General features: G+C 53.7%; 2 protein-coding genes across 12 annotated transcripts in view; both read right to left on the reverse strand.

The window, feature by feature from the left end:
• Positions 1-11013, reverse strand: part of SCLY (selenocysteine lyase) — a 37631-nt gene extending 26618 nt beyond the window's left edge. For 3 of the 8 annotated variants that reach the window (XM_033112815.1, XM_033112812.1, XM_033112814.1), the window contains exon 1: positions 2479-2608. Coding sequence is in view for 3 of the 8 variants with exons in the window: in XM_033112808.1 (XP_032968699.1) it covers positions 53-165; positions 2479-2567 (202 nt within the window). In the remaining 5 variants the exon portion in view is untranslated. Of the gene's footprint in view, positions 1-52; positions 166-1444; positions 1574-2478; positions 2665-10953 lie in introns of those variants that run through there. The other 5 variants (XM_033112811.1, XM_033112813.1, XM_033112809.1 and 2 more) reach the window with 4 other exon arrangements.
• UBE2F (ubiquitin conjugating enzyme E2 F (putative)) overlaps positions 10890-18605 on the reverse strand; it is a 48131-nt gene continuing 40415 nt past the window's right edge. For 3 of the 4 annotated variants that reach the window (XM_033112819.1, XM_033112816.1, XM_033112817.1), the window contains 3 exons: positions 16954-16986; positions 14413-14475; positions 10890-11521 (listed from right to left, as the gene is read on the reverse strand). In XM_033112819.1, the coding sequence (XP_032968710.1) occupies positions 11471-11521; positions 14413-14475; positions 16954-16986 (147 nt within the window). In that variant the 3' untranslated portion in view covers positions 10890-11470. The remainder of the gene's footprint in view (positions 11522-14412; positions 14476-16953; positions 16987-18605) is intronic. The other variant, XM_033112818.1, reaches the window with a different exon arrangement.

Genomic DNA, 18605 nt, shown 5'->3' on the forward strand with positions numbered 1-18605 from the left:
TGTGGTGAGCAATTGCCCCCAATACATCCCATCTGTGCGCTTCTAGAATTACCTGCCGGGTAAGGACTGCTGGGATTTCCCCAGGCTTCCTGCATGGCCTCGGTCATGGCCTGGATAACCTCTGGCTCCAGGGGGGTGGTTGCATTATAGTCCATATAAACCTTCCTGAAGGAAAGAAAACAAGGACGGCCTCATATGGAAAAGCAGATGGAGCACGGAAACACCGCTGCACTTGTCTGTCGATCATATCAGTAGGAGCAAACAAGGTCAAGGTCAGGCTGCTCCTCTGCATAAACTTCCACGCACCCCTGGGCAGCACTGGTGGTTCACCCGCAGCGCAGCTCGAAGGTTGGATCTGTGCCCCAGGGAGCCGCACGTTCCCAAGGGCGTTTCCCCCAGTTTGCTTTTGTAACTTCACCAGTTTTCCTTTATTTCCCTGTGGTTTCTGTGAAGGCTGTGAGACTGGGTATGATGGGGAGCCCATTTTTCCCACGCACCCTCCCTCTTCACTTCCCCGATACTGGCAGGCTCCCTGGGGCAGAGGTGCTGCTCCTGCCCTCCAACTTTCTTTGGTTTTCTTTGCCTAGAGTAACCAAGCCCTACCCCCCCATAACTTTTTCTGTTTTTGCTCCAACTTGACCTTCTAGTAATGCTCCATGCAGCTCTATTTAAAATTGCAGCCACCCACCCGTTCCCAGCACTCTTCTTTCCCCCTTCTCTCCTCATCACATGACACCCTAGATTGGTTCCTTGTTCACTGTCTGTCTCAACAGAAAGTAACAGCCGTCAGCCCAGGCAGCTCCATGGGCTCACGGGCTCTGCTGGCTTTCCTCACTGCTGTCACTAACACACAACAACAGCTGGCACACCAGCAGAGGCTTGATTTGTAAGATGACAAAGTCAATGTCACAGAATATGCACATCCCCTGGAAGACCCCTCATAAGTAAGATTTATCTGTATACCAACATCAAAACCTTCGGAAACCTTTACAACTATAGATAGTATGTAATCCTGCCTGATACTAGTAACCATTTTTACCTGATTTTTACATCAACAATAGTGTTCAAACTGACCTACGTGAAAATTCAAACACAATTACCATCCATGGTTGTTAAAACTGTTTTTTTTGTCTGTCTTTTAAGTCAGGAAGTGTTTTAATGCAGCATCTTGTCTATAAGCTGTTCGAAGTCACCTGATAGGCACAGGGCTTTGGGGCTTTGGGAAGTTTGACCAGACATCCTTGGCCACTCCGGTGTTAGGAATCCCCAGGTCATGGTGTGACTTAAATCCACAAGCGCCCCAACTAGGCTCTCAGTTCCTCTAAGTGTCCGCAAGATATTAGTGCCTGGTGAGTGACTGCAGCTTTTCAACCTGCTGCTTGGCTGAGCTCATTTACAGCCTGAATTTCAGATGAACACTTTGCAGATCACTCTGTTCCATTATCTGCTCCTTCCTTAAAGTGCCATCAATATTGGATGGAAAAGCAGAACTCTAGCTTCATAACCAAAAGGTAAAAAGGCATCGTGAAACTCCTCTCCACTCAGTCTCCTTTGGGGACATTCTCCCAGCTCCCTTCCGCTCTGTCCCAGAGTAGAATGCCTCATGAAAGAGCTGGTCTGATTTAGACCTGGACCCAGATTTTAAAAGCGCACACACATTCCTCATATTCAGGTAAAGAGAATTACGCTCCCCCACCCCCGCAAAGGAGTATGTAACATATTTCTGAATTAGATGGAGAAGACAAAACAAGACAAAACATCACCTCTCGCCCCTCCTCCGTCCCTCCCCAGAGGAAATGGTTCCAGCAGGCTGAAGAAGGGGTGGTCTGTTAGCGCCTCCCAGTCTTCACCCCCCTTTCCCAGCTCAGGCCAGCAGCCTGGGAGGCATCTTTCTTAATCCCTCCCTTCCCTACACCAATGCATGAGCAGGTCCTCCGGTTCTGCCTCAGTACATCCACTTCTCCCGCCAGCACCCCTCCCTCCTAGATTATAAAGATTCCCAACTGGTTTCCCTGCTTCATCCCCTGCCCCACGCCCCTCCCTACTGTCTACAAGGCAGCCAGAATTCCTTTAAAATATGACTAAATTACATCATTCTCCTGTTCAAACCTTCAAGATCCCCATCACCCTTAGCATGCACCCCAAAGCCCCTCCCGGGCTCTGTAGCTCTGCCGGGTCACCCGGCTGCCAGCTGCTCCGACAACCCCTCCTGCCCAGCTGCGCGCGCTCGGCACTCTCGGAGGCCCTGCATCCCAGCAGGCTCCCTTCTGCCCTCGGGGCCTTTGCAGAGGCTGTTCCCTGTTCCCGGCGTGCTGTGCGCGTTCCCACAACTAGTGCTGCTGACTCCTGGATGTCACTCAGGTTTCAGCCCAAAGACTTCCCCCGGAGGGCGCCCCGACCCCTCGCCCCGCGGTGACTGGAGGGCTTCCCGGAGGAGGGCGCCAGCGGCTTTCCTCGCCTTCCCCGCAGAGTGCACACCTCTCCAGCGGGCTCTTCTCTTCGGGGCCGCCGGGCGGACTTGACACGCGAGTCTGCGCGCCGCAGCTCAGCGCCACAGCCGCCTCCATCCCGGTCCCGCCGCAGCACAGCTCCGCCCATACGCCCCAGGCGCGGTCCAACTGGCCCAGCCGGTGCTGCCCCCGAGAGTAGCCTGGAGGCGGGGCCGCGAAGCCCGGCTCTCGTCTGGATTGGCTGGGGGGGCCCTGCCGGCCAACCCCCGCGCTACAGCGGGCCTAGGGCACTCTGAGGGGGCGGGGCCTCCCGCGCTGGGAGGGTAGAATGCTGATTGGCTGCGCGGCCAGGAGGGGGCGGGGCGCCGAGCGCGTCATAGAGGGCGTGGCCATGGTGGTGGAGCGCAGGCAGGAACCGCGAGGGGAGCAGAGTCTCCTCGGTTGCGGGGTGTGGGTGTCTGCCCTGCTCCTCATCCCCAAGATCCCTGCGCTGGTCCCGCGCAGAGAGAACGTGGCGCCCGATAGCGGGGGTGGCGGACGCGGCACACGGGGCTCGCATGCGTGCACCCCGCTGCCCCCCACCCCTTGCCGGCGGGCCACACTTCTGCGGCGTCACAGTCCTGGGTGCTCCTGAGACACGCACCGAAGTCCCAGCTGGAGGGTCCGGCGTGGGCCTGGGCGTGCGTGACTCGATCTTCTCCATAGGTGACTTTAGGAGTGAACTCAAGAATCACTTAGTGAGGGTGGATTCGAAGGGCCTGGAGCAGAGGCTGGGAGGCCATTGGGGTAAGGCAGGAGGTGAGGAACACAGCAGCGGGCGTGGACACGCAGGGAAAATGGAGTCAAGATAGGTTTCCAAGGAAAAATAGGAGTGGGGGACAGCTGAACATGGGGTAGGAGGGAGAGTGAGGAAGCCATGACTAACAAGTTAGCGTCACATCTGGAAAGGAAGGAACAGCGGAGGGGAAGGTGATGGGCTGGGTGTGGGACGTTGTCTGTGAGACAGTCAAGTGGAAAAGACTAACATTCGTGGATCCCGTCAACAGTAACAGGAGTCAGTTGTGAAAGTGGTGAGAGGATGAAGATCCAGTCTTAAATTCTAGCGGAGCCATCGACTGGCCACCCCTTGTGTAATTACAGTCTCTACGTTTCACTGAGCCCTGAATGTGACAGATACTGTTTGTCGTTGGGGGGCGGCCTGCAGGGTCTCAGCTCCCGCTCCCCACATAAGAACGCAGGATGTGGCTAGGCCAAAAAGGAACACCCACGGAGCCATAGGTAGGGAAGTCATACCACTATATCCTCTATGGCTGCCAGGCGAGACACACGCAGTAGTAGCCACACCATCCGTAGTCCGCCGTTCACTTCTCTGCCTGCTAACCAACCAACCAATCAACGCAGCCCCGCAGTTACATCAGTAGCCAATTGGCTAACCAGTAATAGCTGATGGCCAACCAATCACAGTTGATCATTCACTCACCGAGCCAGCACCTCCCCAGGCGAGGCCAAGAGCCTGGAAACTGCTCTCTGGGACTCTGTCCCCACACTCCACCCCTCCAGGGTCTCGCCTCACAATCGAGGCAACAAGCATAGAAAAAAGCATTGGCCAAGTCCACTTCGTAGTGATATGTTCCCAGGCGGACAGACGATCCATCAAATCATGTATTGAAGGTACTGCTGCGCGCAAAGGTGGCGTCACCTTATTTAACTCCCTACAGTCCACAGTCATTCGCCAGGTCCCATCTGGCTTCTTGACAGGCCATACTGGGGAGTTAAAGGGACTGTGTGTGGGCCTCACAATATGTGTCTTCTCCAATTCCAATACTGTACGACCAATCTCCTCCTGTCCCCCTGGCAGGCGGTACTGTCGCACTGTAACCACGCGCCGGGGCTGTGGCAACACTTGAGGAGGGTGGTGACCATGCCCGCATGTCACCGCTTTCACCACTCAGATCCGGAGACGGAACTCTCCTACCGACGTCTGTAAGCTGAGGCCATGTAGCATGTCCACCCCTAGAATATACTCCGGAACGGGGGAGACAAATACCTTGTAGGTACGAGGGGGAAGCCTTCCTATACCCAGTGGTAAGGAAACAGCTTTTACAGTTACAGTCTTTCCCCCATAGAAATCAACACAGATTGCTGGTCCGGGGAACAGTTCTGGGTTCCCATAAACAAGACCGCAGTCTGCGCCAGTGTCAACTAGGGCCAAAACCCTCTGCACATTAGAAGGGGACCAATGTATGGACAGTTCCACATGGGGCCTCTGGTCCCTGCTCGTTCCCTCTGACCAGGTACTGTGGCCCCACCCCTAATCAAGCTGAAAGGAGTCGGCCTCAAGCAGCCTCATGAAGTCCTGGAGGGACACGGGTTACGCTGCTTTCCCAGACTTCTCCTTTAGGCTTCTCCGGAATTGTTGTTCCAGACGCCACTGTTTCCAAAGTTCCAACAAGAGTGCAATGGGTTGTCGGTCTATCTTCTCCTGATCGACCCCTGGTGCCATGAGATCACGCCACATCTGTGCACGTGTTACTTTCTGAGGCCCGCGACCTCGCCCCTTAACTGTTCGGGCGTCCTGTCTTAACTTCCTTTGCCTCCGGCTTTCAACATCCCCTAGGGTGGCCATGGCAGAGGTAACTTCATGGATCCGCCGCCTCACATAGGGCGTAAGAATGGCGACCAAGGATCCAAAAGCACTCGCAGGTGCAGAATCCATAACCAGATCCCTCATGCTAGCTGTAAAAAGCTTGTGGTCTGGCCCCTGCATATTAGGGTTGAAAATAGCATGCCTCATACCCACTTCACGGATGATTTGAGTAAGTTCCGTATATGACTGTCATTGACTCACAGTGTCTGGCAGCTCGCCAGCCTGTCCCCATACTGTGCGTACCGCAGCAGTGAGCCACTCCATTAGAGAGTGGTTGCCCTGGTCTTGGGCCAACCTATGGCAGTTCTGTAACCTTTGTCGCAGGGACGGATGCACTGTCACGAAGGCTAGCTTTTCCATCTCGCCTGGGGACCAGAGAATGTTGTTTGCTCCCTCATCCCATAAATGTAGTAGCCAAGCTGAGACTGGCTCTCCAGGGCTCTGTCTGTACTGCCTCCCCAGCTCCTGCAACTCAGTGGGAGTGTAAGGGGTGTAGGTTGTGAACTCAGTCACAGCTGTGTTGCCTGCAGCAACACCCCCGGGGCCCAAAGGTTGCTCACGGTTTACCCTTTGCTTCAAGATTGGCCTGGCTTGGAGGTTGGGAGCTACATTGTCTCCACTCGCTTCCTCCGCCTCTGCCTCAGAGTCTCCATTGTGGGGCCCCTCTTCTAACAGGCGGACCCGGGCTTCCAGTGCTTCCAACTGGGACACCTGGTCCGGCACCTGGGCCATTTCATTATGTGCACTTTCCGTGTTGAGACTCAAGGTCGTGAGGAACATCCAGCCCACATGGTTGGCTGTAGCCTTCGCCTCCTCCGGCAACCGCTCAGCCAGAGCCTGCCAGGCCCTCTCCACGCTGGCCGGAGAGCCATTCATGTCCTCCCACCCTCTCCTTGGGGATCCAACTCCTGAGAACAGTGGCCACCGGGCACCACACACTGTGTGGGGGCCACACGTCCTCCTGCCCAGAGTCAGACTCCACTCCTACCTGGCCAGAATCCTGCTCATCGTGCCAGGCGTCCAGTTGGGTGGAGGCCTCAGTGCACGATGTCCGCAACCCTCGAAGCCTATAGCAGCAGCACATTCCTAAAAGGAAGGTGACGCCTTCTGTGGCCAGGAGGGAGGTGTACCATGTGGAGGCTCGAGTCTCCCAGGCAGACCGCGCCTCCCATTCCCGGCACAACTCATCTCGGGCCTTCTGAAACTGCACTTTCACACGCACACACTGCTCCACCATGCTTCGGTAGGTTTTGGCCAGCACCATACCCTGCTCACTGCGCCATTTGTCATGCAGGGCGGCCTGCGGGGTCTCAGCTCCCGCTCCCCACGAGAGCGCAGGATGTGGCTAGGCCAAAAAGGAACACTCATGGAGCCATAGGTAGGGAAGTCATACCACTATATTCTGACGGCTGGGTTGGAGACACACGCAGTAGGAGCCACACGATCCGCAGTCCGCCATTCACTTCTCTGCCTGCCAACCAACCAACCAACCAACACAGCCCTGTAGTTACATCAGTAGCCAATTGGTTAACCAGTTATTAGCTGATGGCCAACCAATCACAGTTGATGGTCATTCACTACCTGAGCCAGCACCTCCCCACGCCAGCCCGAGAGCCTGGAAACTGCTCTCTGGGACTCTGTCCCCACACTGTTCTAAACACATTTCATATATTCAAACTAATCTTAGTAACTCTTATCAAGGAGATACTGTTATCTTCACCTCACATATGAGGACATTAAGGCACAGGAAAGCATCTTTCCCAAGCTCGCAAGGGTGGTGATGGAGCAGAATTTGAATTCAGGAATGCTTTAAGTTGAATTTTAGTTGGCTTTTCAGACTTCCTCACTCTTATCTCCTTTGGGGTCCAGAAGTTGTCTTTCCCAGCACTGAAGTCTTTACATTTCTACATTCTTTATTTCCCTTCATTCTTGCTTGCAAACGGAGCTCGTTTCTTGTCAAATGCACCGAATAAAGTTCACACCAAAATTTAAGTAACAGGAGCCCAACTTCAGTCAAATGAGGAGGAAAAAGAATTAACGAATATCAAAATAGAAGTGGGAACTGAAGTCATCTGAAATGTCTACTGTATAGTCACAATTAAGGCACTGGTGAGTTTAGCAAGAGAAATTTCAGAGGGCACTGGGGGAAGAGGTGAAAGTTAAGGCACATGGGACAGGAAAGCGCGGAGAATGCAGTCAACTCTTAAAAAGGTTGAGAAAGTTAGCAGCTGCCAGGAAGGGGAAAGGAGGGATGGACAGGCAGAGGATTTTTAGGGCAATGCAACTGTTTTGTATACAATGGTGAGTACGTTAGGCGTTTGTGTTACTGAATTAGAATGAAACCCATATAATGTGTGAGAATGAACCCCAATGTAAACTGTGGACTTTGGGGGGTGGTGATGTGTCATTGGAGGTTCATCACATTACATTTGTGAGATGTCCATAGTCAGGGAGTTGTGCCTAAAGGGGGCAGGGGCTATGGGAACTCTACTTTCACCCCAATTTTGCTATGAACCTAAAACCACTCTAAAAAACAAAACCTATTAAAAATCAGTAAAGGGACTGAACAGAGCAGGCATAACTGAAGAATTAGTGAGTGAAATGCCCGAGCACAGGAATTCTCATAGCTCAAAAGTTGATGAAAAACACAGAAGAAATGTCCAATACAGTGATTCTCAACTGGGAGTGTTTTTCCCCTCCAGGGGACATCTGGCAACGTTTAAAGACAATTTTGGTTGTCACGGCAGGGGGTGGGGGGTGCTTCTGGGACCTAGCGAGTAGAGGCATGAATGCTACTGGACATCTCTCAGTGCACAGGGCAGCCCCCCCAGCAATGCATTATTTGGCCCCAAGTGTCCTCAGTGCTGGTGATTTCGCATTTCCATTTGGGGCCATTCCTCTTGCCTAGGGACTGTGCGGGATTTTTTTTGGTGCTAGTCTGCTGGTATGACTTCTTTCAGCTTTTGTACGTGTATTTTGCCTTAATCTTTGGTATTTTCCCAAAATACAGAAGCCTCTGCTGTGGACTTACTATTACAGTTCCAATTCCATCCTTCTGCTGTTTCATTTAGCCTCGCTCATCCTGAAAGGTGTGACCACCTCCCTCCTCCCTGCAGCCCTGGCCTCCCCGTTGTTTTCATCTGTGTTTGGGGTGTTGCTGAGTGCAGGCCCCAGGGAGCAGTGGCGTGGATCGTGGTTAACCTCACGAGATGCCCACTTGCCTGCCTTCATCTCCAAGCCATCTGAGAGCCTTGGAGGGAGGGCTGTGTGTGCTTTCCACCTGCTGTAGAGCAAGCCAGGTTGCTGCTGTGGCATGAATCTCATGTAGAAAACTGCAGAGAGCTGGCCCCGGCCATTTGCAGTAGCTAAAGCACTGCTGTACAGTCCGAAAGGAATGGGTACCTTAGTATTTGCCAGCATAAATGTATTTTCCTCTGCCCTTAGTTACATTCCCGGGGTTTGCACACTTACCTGGAAAGATATCATGGGGTGCAAGAGGCGACATTGTCCCTCCCTGTGGCGTGGCCATAACCAGGCCAGGCTCAGCAGAGTCCTGCGCCCTCTCTCTGGCCACCTGAGGGCAGAGCCAGCATGCCTTTTTTAAAGCCACAGAAACAGATGGCACAGCCCTGGTGCTGAGATCAAGCTTAACAAGACCGAGGAGGGCACACACCAGGCAGTGGTGACCCCCTCTTCCTGATATGTATTAGAGGTCTTCAAGGACACTGTCCACCGATCCCCAGGGATGCGCTGTCTCCCCACCCACCCTTTAAAGAACTGCAAAAATAATAGCAAATTCCAATTAACATCAGACTTGTTGCTGATTTGATGATCAAAATTTTTTTCATATAAAAATTCCAACTAGATGTCAGTCACTACTTGTAGTCCGTAACCAGACGCTTCTTTCCCTGCCAGTGTAGTCTGTTCCAGGATTGTTTTATGTTCGTCCACTTAAAAATGTTTCATGTCACGAGCGCTGCCTCCCCAGGATTGCAAAGGGGGTAACTTGCAGGTGGCATGTGTGGGGGACAGTAAGAGGGGAGATGAGCCCTTTCCTTCTGAAAAGCTACCCTGGCACTTTCCTCCTAAGTGTGCTTGGAACACACGCAGCTGACATGTCAAATTCTAAGTACTAGCGTCACGGGGCCCAGCTAACATCCGAGCTGTCCAGGAGCCGTGTCCCCAGGGCCGGCCTCTCCAGCCAGAGGCTCGGCATTCCCACCCCTGGCAGATCGGAAATCATCACCTATCACCTGTCGGTGGGGCACACGGACCGGAGCCACAAATGTTACTTTGGCCTCAGAGTGGGGAGGAGACCCCAAGAAACCACAAAGCCTGGAAGTCAGGGTCCCACAGCCCCCACCAGATGCCCACAGCAATGGGCAGAGCTGGGGGTGCTCCTTAAGACAGGGTTTCCACAGGACAGAAAGGGACGCTCCAGTTCTGTGGGAAGGTCGTTTCTGAAGACTTACTTGATCCCTGACAAAGCAAAGCATCTTTGTTGTTTTGAGGTCAGAATTAACAGGTGTTAGTTACCCCTTCAGTCCAGTCCAGAGGGCAGTCCTTTATCCACATTGGATGCACGTTTCCACTTAACTGCAGGTGTTGGCACCATTTCTTCCCCTCCACCTGGCCCACCCACTGTGTAGCCTTCATCCGCCCTCAGGGTCACTGTGAGACGTGCCAGGATTCAGGCCTGGGGATGCTGTCAGGCAGGGAACTGTGTGCCCGGGTCACAGGGCGGAATCAGGCATGCGGGCGGGTCTGCTGCTGGCTTCCTGACACACCTAGCAGAGGACGGCCCAGAGCCCGGCTGGGGAGTTCCCACGGCGGGACAGTGACACAGGTCAGAGCTCCAATTAGGACTGAGTAACAGCAGGGTCTCTGCCAGGCCTCGGGAGCAGGACTGCTCCGCTCAGAGGCTGCCAGGCCCTTTATGCAGCCGCACCCTTCCCGCTCGGAGTACCAGAGGTGTGGCCCGTCAGCCAGGGGCCACTCTCAGGCCCAGTGGGCAGAGTTACTGATCACAGACCAGAAGTGCGGCCTACATCCTCCCCCGCCAATCTCCAGGACAGGCCGATCTCACAATGGGAGATTACATGGTAGATTAAGAAAAGCAGAGCAGCCCGGGGAATCCAGAGGCCCAAGGAGGCTGTCAGCAAGTGCAGAGGGCTGGGCAGGCGCAGGCAAAGCCGCCCACACTCACTTTGCATCGCACTCACTGTCTCAGTGCTCAGTGCTGTCTCAGTGCTGTGTAAGGCCACCCCTCTCCGCGGCTCCTGCTCTGCAGGGCATCCATCTGACCCGGCATGGCTCGGCACTGCTGCACACCCCTGCCCTCCACGGCCCAGGTGAGCCTGGAGCCACGGCAAACACAAGTCCACAGGCCCAGTCAGTGGCACCAGGCGCTGTCTGGCTGCTTCCCGAGGGATCGCTCCTGTCCCTCAGGACACAAGGCTCTGGCTCTCTGGTAAGTAGCTAAGGCGTCACCCAGCGGCTCCCATGACCCCTGCACAACACCCGAGCCCCACACGTCTGGCTCCAGCCAGGAAAGGGCGCCTTGCCTTTTGTTTTCTCAAATCATCCAGCTCTAGCTTCAGAGGGTTCTAAAACTTTCTTGTCCCATCTGGACCTGAAAGTTAAGAGCTGACTTTTAAAAGCCCAATTCTTGTTGCATTTGGACAGAAAGAATAATGTGTCTTTCATATTTTCTTTGTATTTCTCTTCAATAGTTGCTTGACCCAGCATCTTTCTGTCTGCTCTATACAATGAAGATACAAACTAAATGAGAATAGGAAAAAAATAATTAAAGCATTAAATTGTACAAATTACAAATCTGTTCCAAAATATACTTACATTAAATAAAATATGCGTTTCGTAAGAGATCTACAGTGAATGACTGCATCCCGGAAGGAAGCTTCACGACACCTAGGCAGGGCCACCAATAGTGGGAGGAGCTGGGAGTCTGTGTCCAATCACCGTTCGTCGCGGGCTTCTTCTCGCCAAGAGGCGAGCTGCGCGGGTCGCATCATTGCATCACTTGTGCAGGGAAGTGATTTGGAGGGACAAGGGGAAGAAGCAAACTCTAGCTTCAATTCTGAGTTCATTACAACTTCTCACAAATCTCAACAGCCTGTACAGCACAGTTTCAACAAAGTAAACATGTTAAGGTAAGCAGACAACTCTTTAGAGCCCAGACACATTTTCTTGCTGTGTTTATGCGGAACCCCGACTACAATGGGCGGTCGTGAAGAGGTTCCTCCTCGGGACGGCCCAGTGGGCAGAGGGGGCCGAGGGCTGGGGTGGAGGCGCCCTCTGGCGGGAGCCGGACACACTTCTGACACACAGTCCGCGTCCTGCGTCTCGCCTGCTATCATCTGGCATAATGCTTAATGTAGTCTTCAACTTTATTCCGGAAGTCCTCCTGCGGGCGACAGGGGGTGGGGGGGAAGCAAGAGGAGCAGCGAGTCAGTGAGGAGGCGTGACACTTCAGGGACAAGGGGGCCCCGCGGAGCTCGGCGGGAATGGGAGAGGCCCGCGGAGTTGGCACGAGGCCGGGTGCCCACTGTGTGTGAGACACTGTGTGCCAGGAGGGCGGGGATGGGGACACAAACAGACGCTCAGACGCTCGGAGCACAAGGGACCCCGAGACCCTTCGTTTTGCAGATGGGGAGAGTGAGGCCCACCAGTGTGTGTGGTCACAGCTGTCCACGGGGCTGCACTCAGGCTCCCACAGCCCTCATCCACAAAGATGGGCTGCAAAACTCACACGGCCACGGCCACAGAGCAGAGCCGACAGCTCTGCCGGCTCCTGAGGGGCCACAGCCAGAGCTCACTGCTCGTGAAGTGAAGGCCCCACAGGCACCCCCAGCCTGTCCTGCCCTCGGGACCAAAGGTGCCTCTGCTTAACCTCAATCCCCTCCTCTCGTCACCCCACCCAGAATAAAGCCCCGAGTCCTGGCCTCCAGGAAGCCTCCTGCTCAGGCCTCCGCTGCCTCCCCCTCCCCTTCTACACTAGGGCACACAGAGCATGACCCTCGTGAAGACCATGGACTCTGGAGCCAGAACGCCTGGGTTCAGATCTTGGGCTCTGCCCCTTTCCTGGCAAGTCTCTTACCTTCCTCAGCAGCAAATCAGGGAAAACAAGAGCCCCTCCCTCGTGTTGTCAGAACAGGTGCACTCTGGGAAGTAGGTGGGAGTGCCTGGCACCTGGGAGGGCCACTCGGTGTTGCTGCCACACAGCCACTGTCCTGCTCCCCTGCCCCAATCCCATGGCCTCTGTACCCTTCCCTGAACACCTGGTGCACATTCCTGCCTCAGGGCCATTGCACTGGCTGTTGTCACTCTGGAATACGTTCCCTAAGATCCACCTGGTTCACATCAGGTGTATTCACACCTTACCAGAAAGGCCTTCCCCAGCAGCAGCAACAATCCCGTCCCCCCAGCCGTCCCCGGCTCCCTGGCCCCAGGCCCCACTTCTGTGTTGTCAGCTTAGCTATGCTCTTTCTCCTCCCACCAGAAGGTACGCCCCACAGGGACAAAGGACTGTCTGTCCACGGCTCTCTCCTAAGCGCTGAGCACCTCACTGGCACTTAGGTGGCCACCAGTCACACTTGGGATGAATAATGAATACAAAATAAGCGGAAAGTTCCGTAACTGTGATCAGGACACGGGCGGGGCATGTCTCAGAATTCACGTGGAGGCATCCCTGTCCAGAGGACTTTAGGTCCAGTGTGTGGGGTTAAGTTTATGAGGTGTAAGTCTGTCCCCATTTCAGACAATGCAAGACAATCTGTACCGTCTCCCTCCTGGGCTCTGGAAGAGCGCTCCCTGCCATTATCACGTGCGCAACATGACAAGCTTTAGTCCACAAGGGCTGAGTCTCACCACCACGACACTGAGTCTCAGCAACCATGACATGTGGAGTCACAGCATGAGTGGGCCCCCAGAAGAGGCGGGGGCCCAGGAGCACACCTGTAAGGGCTTGTCAGTGCTGTGGTCAACGCAGTGGACAGACCAAGGCTTTGCAAGGCCACACAAGCCATCCAAGGCCCCCCAAAGGCAGGGCGGAGGCTGAGCGCCAAGCTGAGTGGGGAGCCGTGAGGACAGGGTGACGGTGCGGCCCATGGCCAGAGCCGGCTCACATGGGTGCCTGGCCTCCTCAGGAGGACACTGGCCGGATGGTTGGCCGGCCTCCTGGGCCCAACCAGGCCCACTGCATGGCTCACTGGGCCCTGCTGTGCCCATCACACGGGCCGTGCAGGGCACAGGCTGGGTGGCATTGGCTCCCGCCCTGCTGGGGCACGCCTGCCCACCCTTGGGCCCGCTAAGTAAGGCAGGGCTGCTGCTCCTTGGTTCAGGGTGTGGGGACCGCCACACAGCATGTTTAAACGCCCCTGCACTCTGGCACACAGTAGGTTTTACATAAGCAGAAGCACTGCTCTTAACGTGAGGTACCGCAGTTAGAGCCAACCTGGTGGGTGACCTTTAGACCATTACCTGTTCGGAGCAGCGTCAGAAGATCCAGCCATGTTAGGGGTGGTGAGAACTAGGAGGGCATCTCGGTTAGGAAACAGAACATGAGGTCGGGACCGATCAGTGCGGTCCACTTAGGTCTAACCCCCAAACCAGGTGCCCCAGGCGTCGACACTGACAACCACCGAGAGGCTCGTCCTCGTCTCACAGGGTCTCACAGGCTCCCGACTCCAGCCCCGACCGAGGCCTGTTCAGGGGCTTCATAAGAATGTGTGTACGAAGGATGCTTACTGCATTATTGTTTATAGTTGGGGGGAAAACCCGTGGAAAAACCTGAGTGCCCACCAATACGAGAATGGCTGCAGAAGCATGGTTGAACCACTTTATGGAATATTGAAGTTCCTGAAATGAATGAGTGATAGTTTATGCATTGACTTGGAGGGAAAAAGGTTTAAAATGAGGAATTAAAGATTAAGAGTAGCGACGACGATCCCATTATGCTGGGCCAAAGGGGTGTGAACGAGCAGAGCTCATGGGGAGGCGTGGCGGGTCGGGGAGCCCGCTGGACGGGGTGCCGCTCGTTCTCACTTCCGTATTCCTGTATGTTAAGGTGACGCAAAAGTCGCCTGTTTAAATCACTCGTACTCAATTCTAGGAACTCAATCACATCTAATAAAAACATGTCTGTGTGACCTTGGGTCAAACATTTTACTGAAACTACTCACATTTCTTATAACACATTATTTATAAATTGCTTCAAATTTTGTACTTATCTAATCAAGAGACAGTAATCACCTTTTACCAAACACCCAACCTAGAATATTCCTGTCACTAGCTTACCTTGTCCCTCAAATGATGCTCGGCAGCTTCAATATTCAGTGGGTCATCGAAATTCAGAAGGTCCTTAAAGAGAGAAATTCGATGAAACAACGGAAAGAATTGAACTTTCTCCTGTTTTATGAACAAGGCTACTGAAATCTGTTCAGCAAATTGTGTAACGAATGACCTGGAGCACTGAAAAATTCTACTAAGGACTAATGTTCTTTTATGTAACAGCACTGACCTTGACTGAAAGAAGTGGGAGTAGTAATTCTACAGAATCATACAAAGTGGTGAAAATGGATTAACAGCCGTCACATTCATTTCTAATGCTATTTTTGATAATTGGAGAATAAAAAACAATTCTCATTATGAGCATTTCTAAATTAAAGTCCCATTCCCTTTTCCTTAAAAATTTTCTTCCTTTATTTTGCTCTCAACGACTTGGCCTTTCTAAGCCTGTCTGTGGCTCCTCTTTTGGCTTTAACTGGATTTTTCCTTTATCTTTTAACTGGCTTCACAAGCATCGGACTCAAAGCCCAGTAGCAAAGACGTCTGGAACCCGACTGAATGTGAGGCAGTGAATTAGGCAGGTGTCCCCTGGCCTCAGGAGGGAGCACCAGCCCCTTTGTATCTTAGAAGACCCTGCAGTGGCTACTCCCCATTTACCCCCAGAAACACCAGGACTTCAGATCAGAGGCCACGTCTTACCTCTGTACTGCCTACATCTCCTCTAGAAAATCAGGGTCAGAAGATCTGATCTTTTAATCACTCACTGCTTCCCAAAGCCACAGATGGGTCATTAAAAACACAACCATATTTCTCCTCAGGAGAAAAGCTCGATTTGGGGGCTGTACTCCTGATTTGGAAATAAGCATGAGTGTGACCAATAGTATTTCACAAACATAACAAAGAAAAATTGTGACTCTATAATCATTTGGAAAATTAGACTCCAAGTCCTAGAAATACGCAAAATTAAAAGTCCACATCACACAAGAAACCCAGTGTACGTAAACACTACACCAGACATACACAACTGTCCATCTTCTTTAGCCCATATTTGACCTAAAATGAATATGGGACAACCAATCCAGATTTAATCAGCAATTTTGATCGGCTCTTTAGAATTTGGAACGTTAGGAGCACTTGGAAAGATGAAAATTGCACCAAATTTCTTTTAAAAAAAGAAAGAAAAGTCCAAGGAGCCAGGGCTCATTTCTTTGTATTAATTCCCCTGTACCAAGTTGTCAGCCAAAACCATTTCGGGTTTAGGGCCGAGGAAGCTGCGGGAAACGGTGTGTTTCAGAACTGTGCCTTCGTGGTGGCTAGTGACAGTGACAGCGTGAGTTCCCAGTGCTCTTCAGCCAACGCTGAAGACGCAAAGGTTTGTTGTGACCAGGCGTGACGACGAAGCAGAGTTTCAATCATGCTCGGGCCTCGTCACCCCACAAGTAACACTTCACTCACTTCAATGACAAAGCCCCCAACGACCGAGATAGGGAGAGAACCACCCGACTGCCCCGTAACCTTGGGCACACCTTCTCCTGGGGATTAAGGGGGGGTCCTGAAATCAAGAAGCATCACTTTGCTGCCTGGATTACAGCGGTCACCTGGTGACATCAGATGACAAGGCAAAGGGAGGTGGGGACTTAAGAGTCTAATTCTGAGGCTCTGCTGGTTTTTATTTTGCTGAGATAAGAACACCGTGCCCTCAGATGAAAGGACAGCAACCCCACCCCAAAGGGACTGAGCTGCGCAGGCATGTCTCTGGGCCAGGAAGCCACCCCCTCCATCGTCCTGTGGGCTGTGAGGATGGGCTCATTTTCATAGAGGGACCTTGGCTTTTACCAACAATAGCAAAGCTTTTAACTTCCCCAAAGACAGGTCTCCGACGTTTATTTTTTTTAAAGCTCTGTTATGATAATAAAGGAAACACTCAAAGGAACAAATAATATATTAAACAATCCACACACCAGCTTTCAGCGGGACCCTTCCAAGATCCTTACCACGCCCCTGCCTGCCCTCCAGCCCCTGCCTGTGACACGCTGTTTTCTGAGAACAGTGAACTTCATTGGTGGCTCACCACCGACACGAGAACAACTCTTAAGGTTTTAGGTCTGTTGGAGCCGAAAGGTCGGTGACCACATACTACTCCTTCGCCCAAACCAGGACACGAGGCAGTGAAGAGGGTTGTGGGCGGGGCTACAGGTGAGAGTGGACAGAGCGGGGCTGGGCCAGCTCCCACTACAGGACCCAGCACCCACGTGAAGGAGGCTAACGCAGGGGATGTGGCCTCGTGCCCGCAGAAGGTCAGGCGGCCGCTCCAGCGGGAGGGTGTGCATGCTCGGCTCCCACCCTCACCTTCCCCAGTGACCTCCCCACGTGTCACTCCAAAGGCCCTCAGTTCCCATCTCACCATTCCTCTGACTCATAAAAGTGTAACAGGAAACGGGGGTCAGAATGTACTTGGTGTTGCTTTCACCCTGTTATCCTTAGTGTGAGGTGTAAAACCAGCAGTCAGGGGAGTCAAGAAAAACTTGGGATTTGGGTCAATATACTTACAGTAAACAAAGAGTTTAATCCCCAAACAACATCCTGAGGAAGAAAGAAGAAAGCAGGTTTCAGGTGTGGAAGGGGGGCAAACAGATGGGTGTGTCAGCAGAACTTGGGGGCACTGCCAGGAACAGGGGTGGCAGGGGAGCTCCTTCCGAGGGGGGGACTGCCTGGACAGGAGCCAAGTCCCAGGACACGGCCAGGCGGCCATGGCAGTGGAGACCACACCTCGTGGGAGCCACGGTCATGACCGCAGTGTTCCCTGACTCTGGGACAGGCCCAAGCCCCTTCCCTCTGCGTGTCCCCCAAAGTGCCTCTGTGGTGACACCCGATACCTGACAGTCCTTTCTGGCCCCAGGAGCAGTCTACACACCAGTTTGCCGCTGTGTCCCATGAGGTGGTCACACACAGAACCGGGCCTGGCCCCAGGCCCAGTGACGTCACCTGCTGGCCACTGTGACCCACGCATGTCTCTCTGGTCCCCGTGTCCTCTAAGGGCAGTGATGCTACCATGTGCCCCCGTCCTCCCCCAAGAGCTGGGGACGGGAATGGGGATGGTCTCTAACGGACGAGGTCAGGTTTCTGCAGAAGTTCTTTTGGAGGCAGGGCCTAGTCAGCTGGTCTGCAAAGGGCCATGGGGAAAGCAAGCCTGGCATGCATGCAGGGCAGGGCCCAGGCCTGGCAGGCCTGCTCAGGCTCACCCTGGTGACCCGAGGGACAGCGTCCGACAGCACCTCCGTGACCAGTCTCTGTCTGATGTTAGCGCATCTGGCAGACTCAGACTTCTAAGTAGCTTTAGTTAGGACAACCTGTGTAACCCGTGCAGGACTGACAACGTTGACATGTGTGGGAAGTATTCCTCTGGAGGACGGGGAGAGGGAGGGGGAAGAGGGTATGTGCCACGTGCCAGCCAGTCCTCAGAGCTTCACAAACAGGCTGACCTGGGGAGGATGGTCACCAGGGAAGTCGGGCCTGGTCCAGATGACCACAGCTTTGTGCAGAGTTCGGCTGAAGTGAACCCAGCCCCAGCGAGTGCTCCTCTGGGTGGTACGGACCCAACACAAGGTAGGGCAAAGGCTACGACTGTTTGAACCGTTTCTTTAGTCACCAACAATAGCAAAGTCAGTAGCCCAGTAGCCGTGTACTAAGTGAACACTACCCAGAGTGCTGACTACGTCTAATAAAAACATCAGGCAACACGAAGAAACTACGTGTCCTCCGGGCACCAGTGAAGCAAACCCTGCGGGGAAGCCACAGCTAGTGGCCTCGTGTGGGCACCTGGGACGCGCCCGGAAAGCAGTTCAGGCCTCCGCGGCGGAAGCCCCGGGGCCATTTCCTTAGTGCCGGTGGCTCCTCTGTCCACAGCCCCTGCCCAGGAAAGCCCTCGCCTCGGGGCACACCTGTCCTCTGCGCAGTGTAACACACACCCACCCCTTCTCTCCTCCCTGTCTCCCCATTCCTGGCAACTCTCCTCAGCCTGAGGGGTGAGACAACTCTCACAGGCCGGGGGCAGGGGGACAGAAAGAAACGAAGGGCTGTCAATGATCTGAAGCACAGACAGTAAAGGGCTAAGGGGACAGCAAATGACCTGACGCTGCCCTCCAGCCAGGAGAACGGGGGCCGTGGACCTGACTGGGCCGAGCACCTGGCTGAGCAGTCCC

The sequence above is a fragment of the Rhinolophus ferrumequinum genome, chromosome 8, assembly GCF_004115265.2.
Source record: "Rhinolophus ferrumequinum isolate MPI-CBG mRhiFer1 chromosome 8, mRhiFer1_v1.p, whole genome shotgun sequence".
Classification (NCBI taxonomy): domain Eukaryota; kingdom Metazoa; phylum Chordata; class Mammalia; order Chiroptera; family Rhinolophidae; genus Rhinolophus; species Rhinolophus ferrumequinum.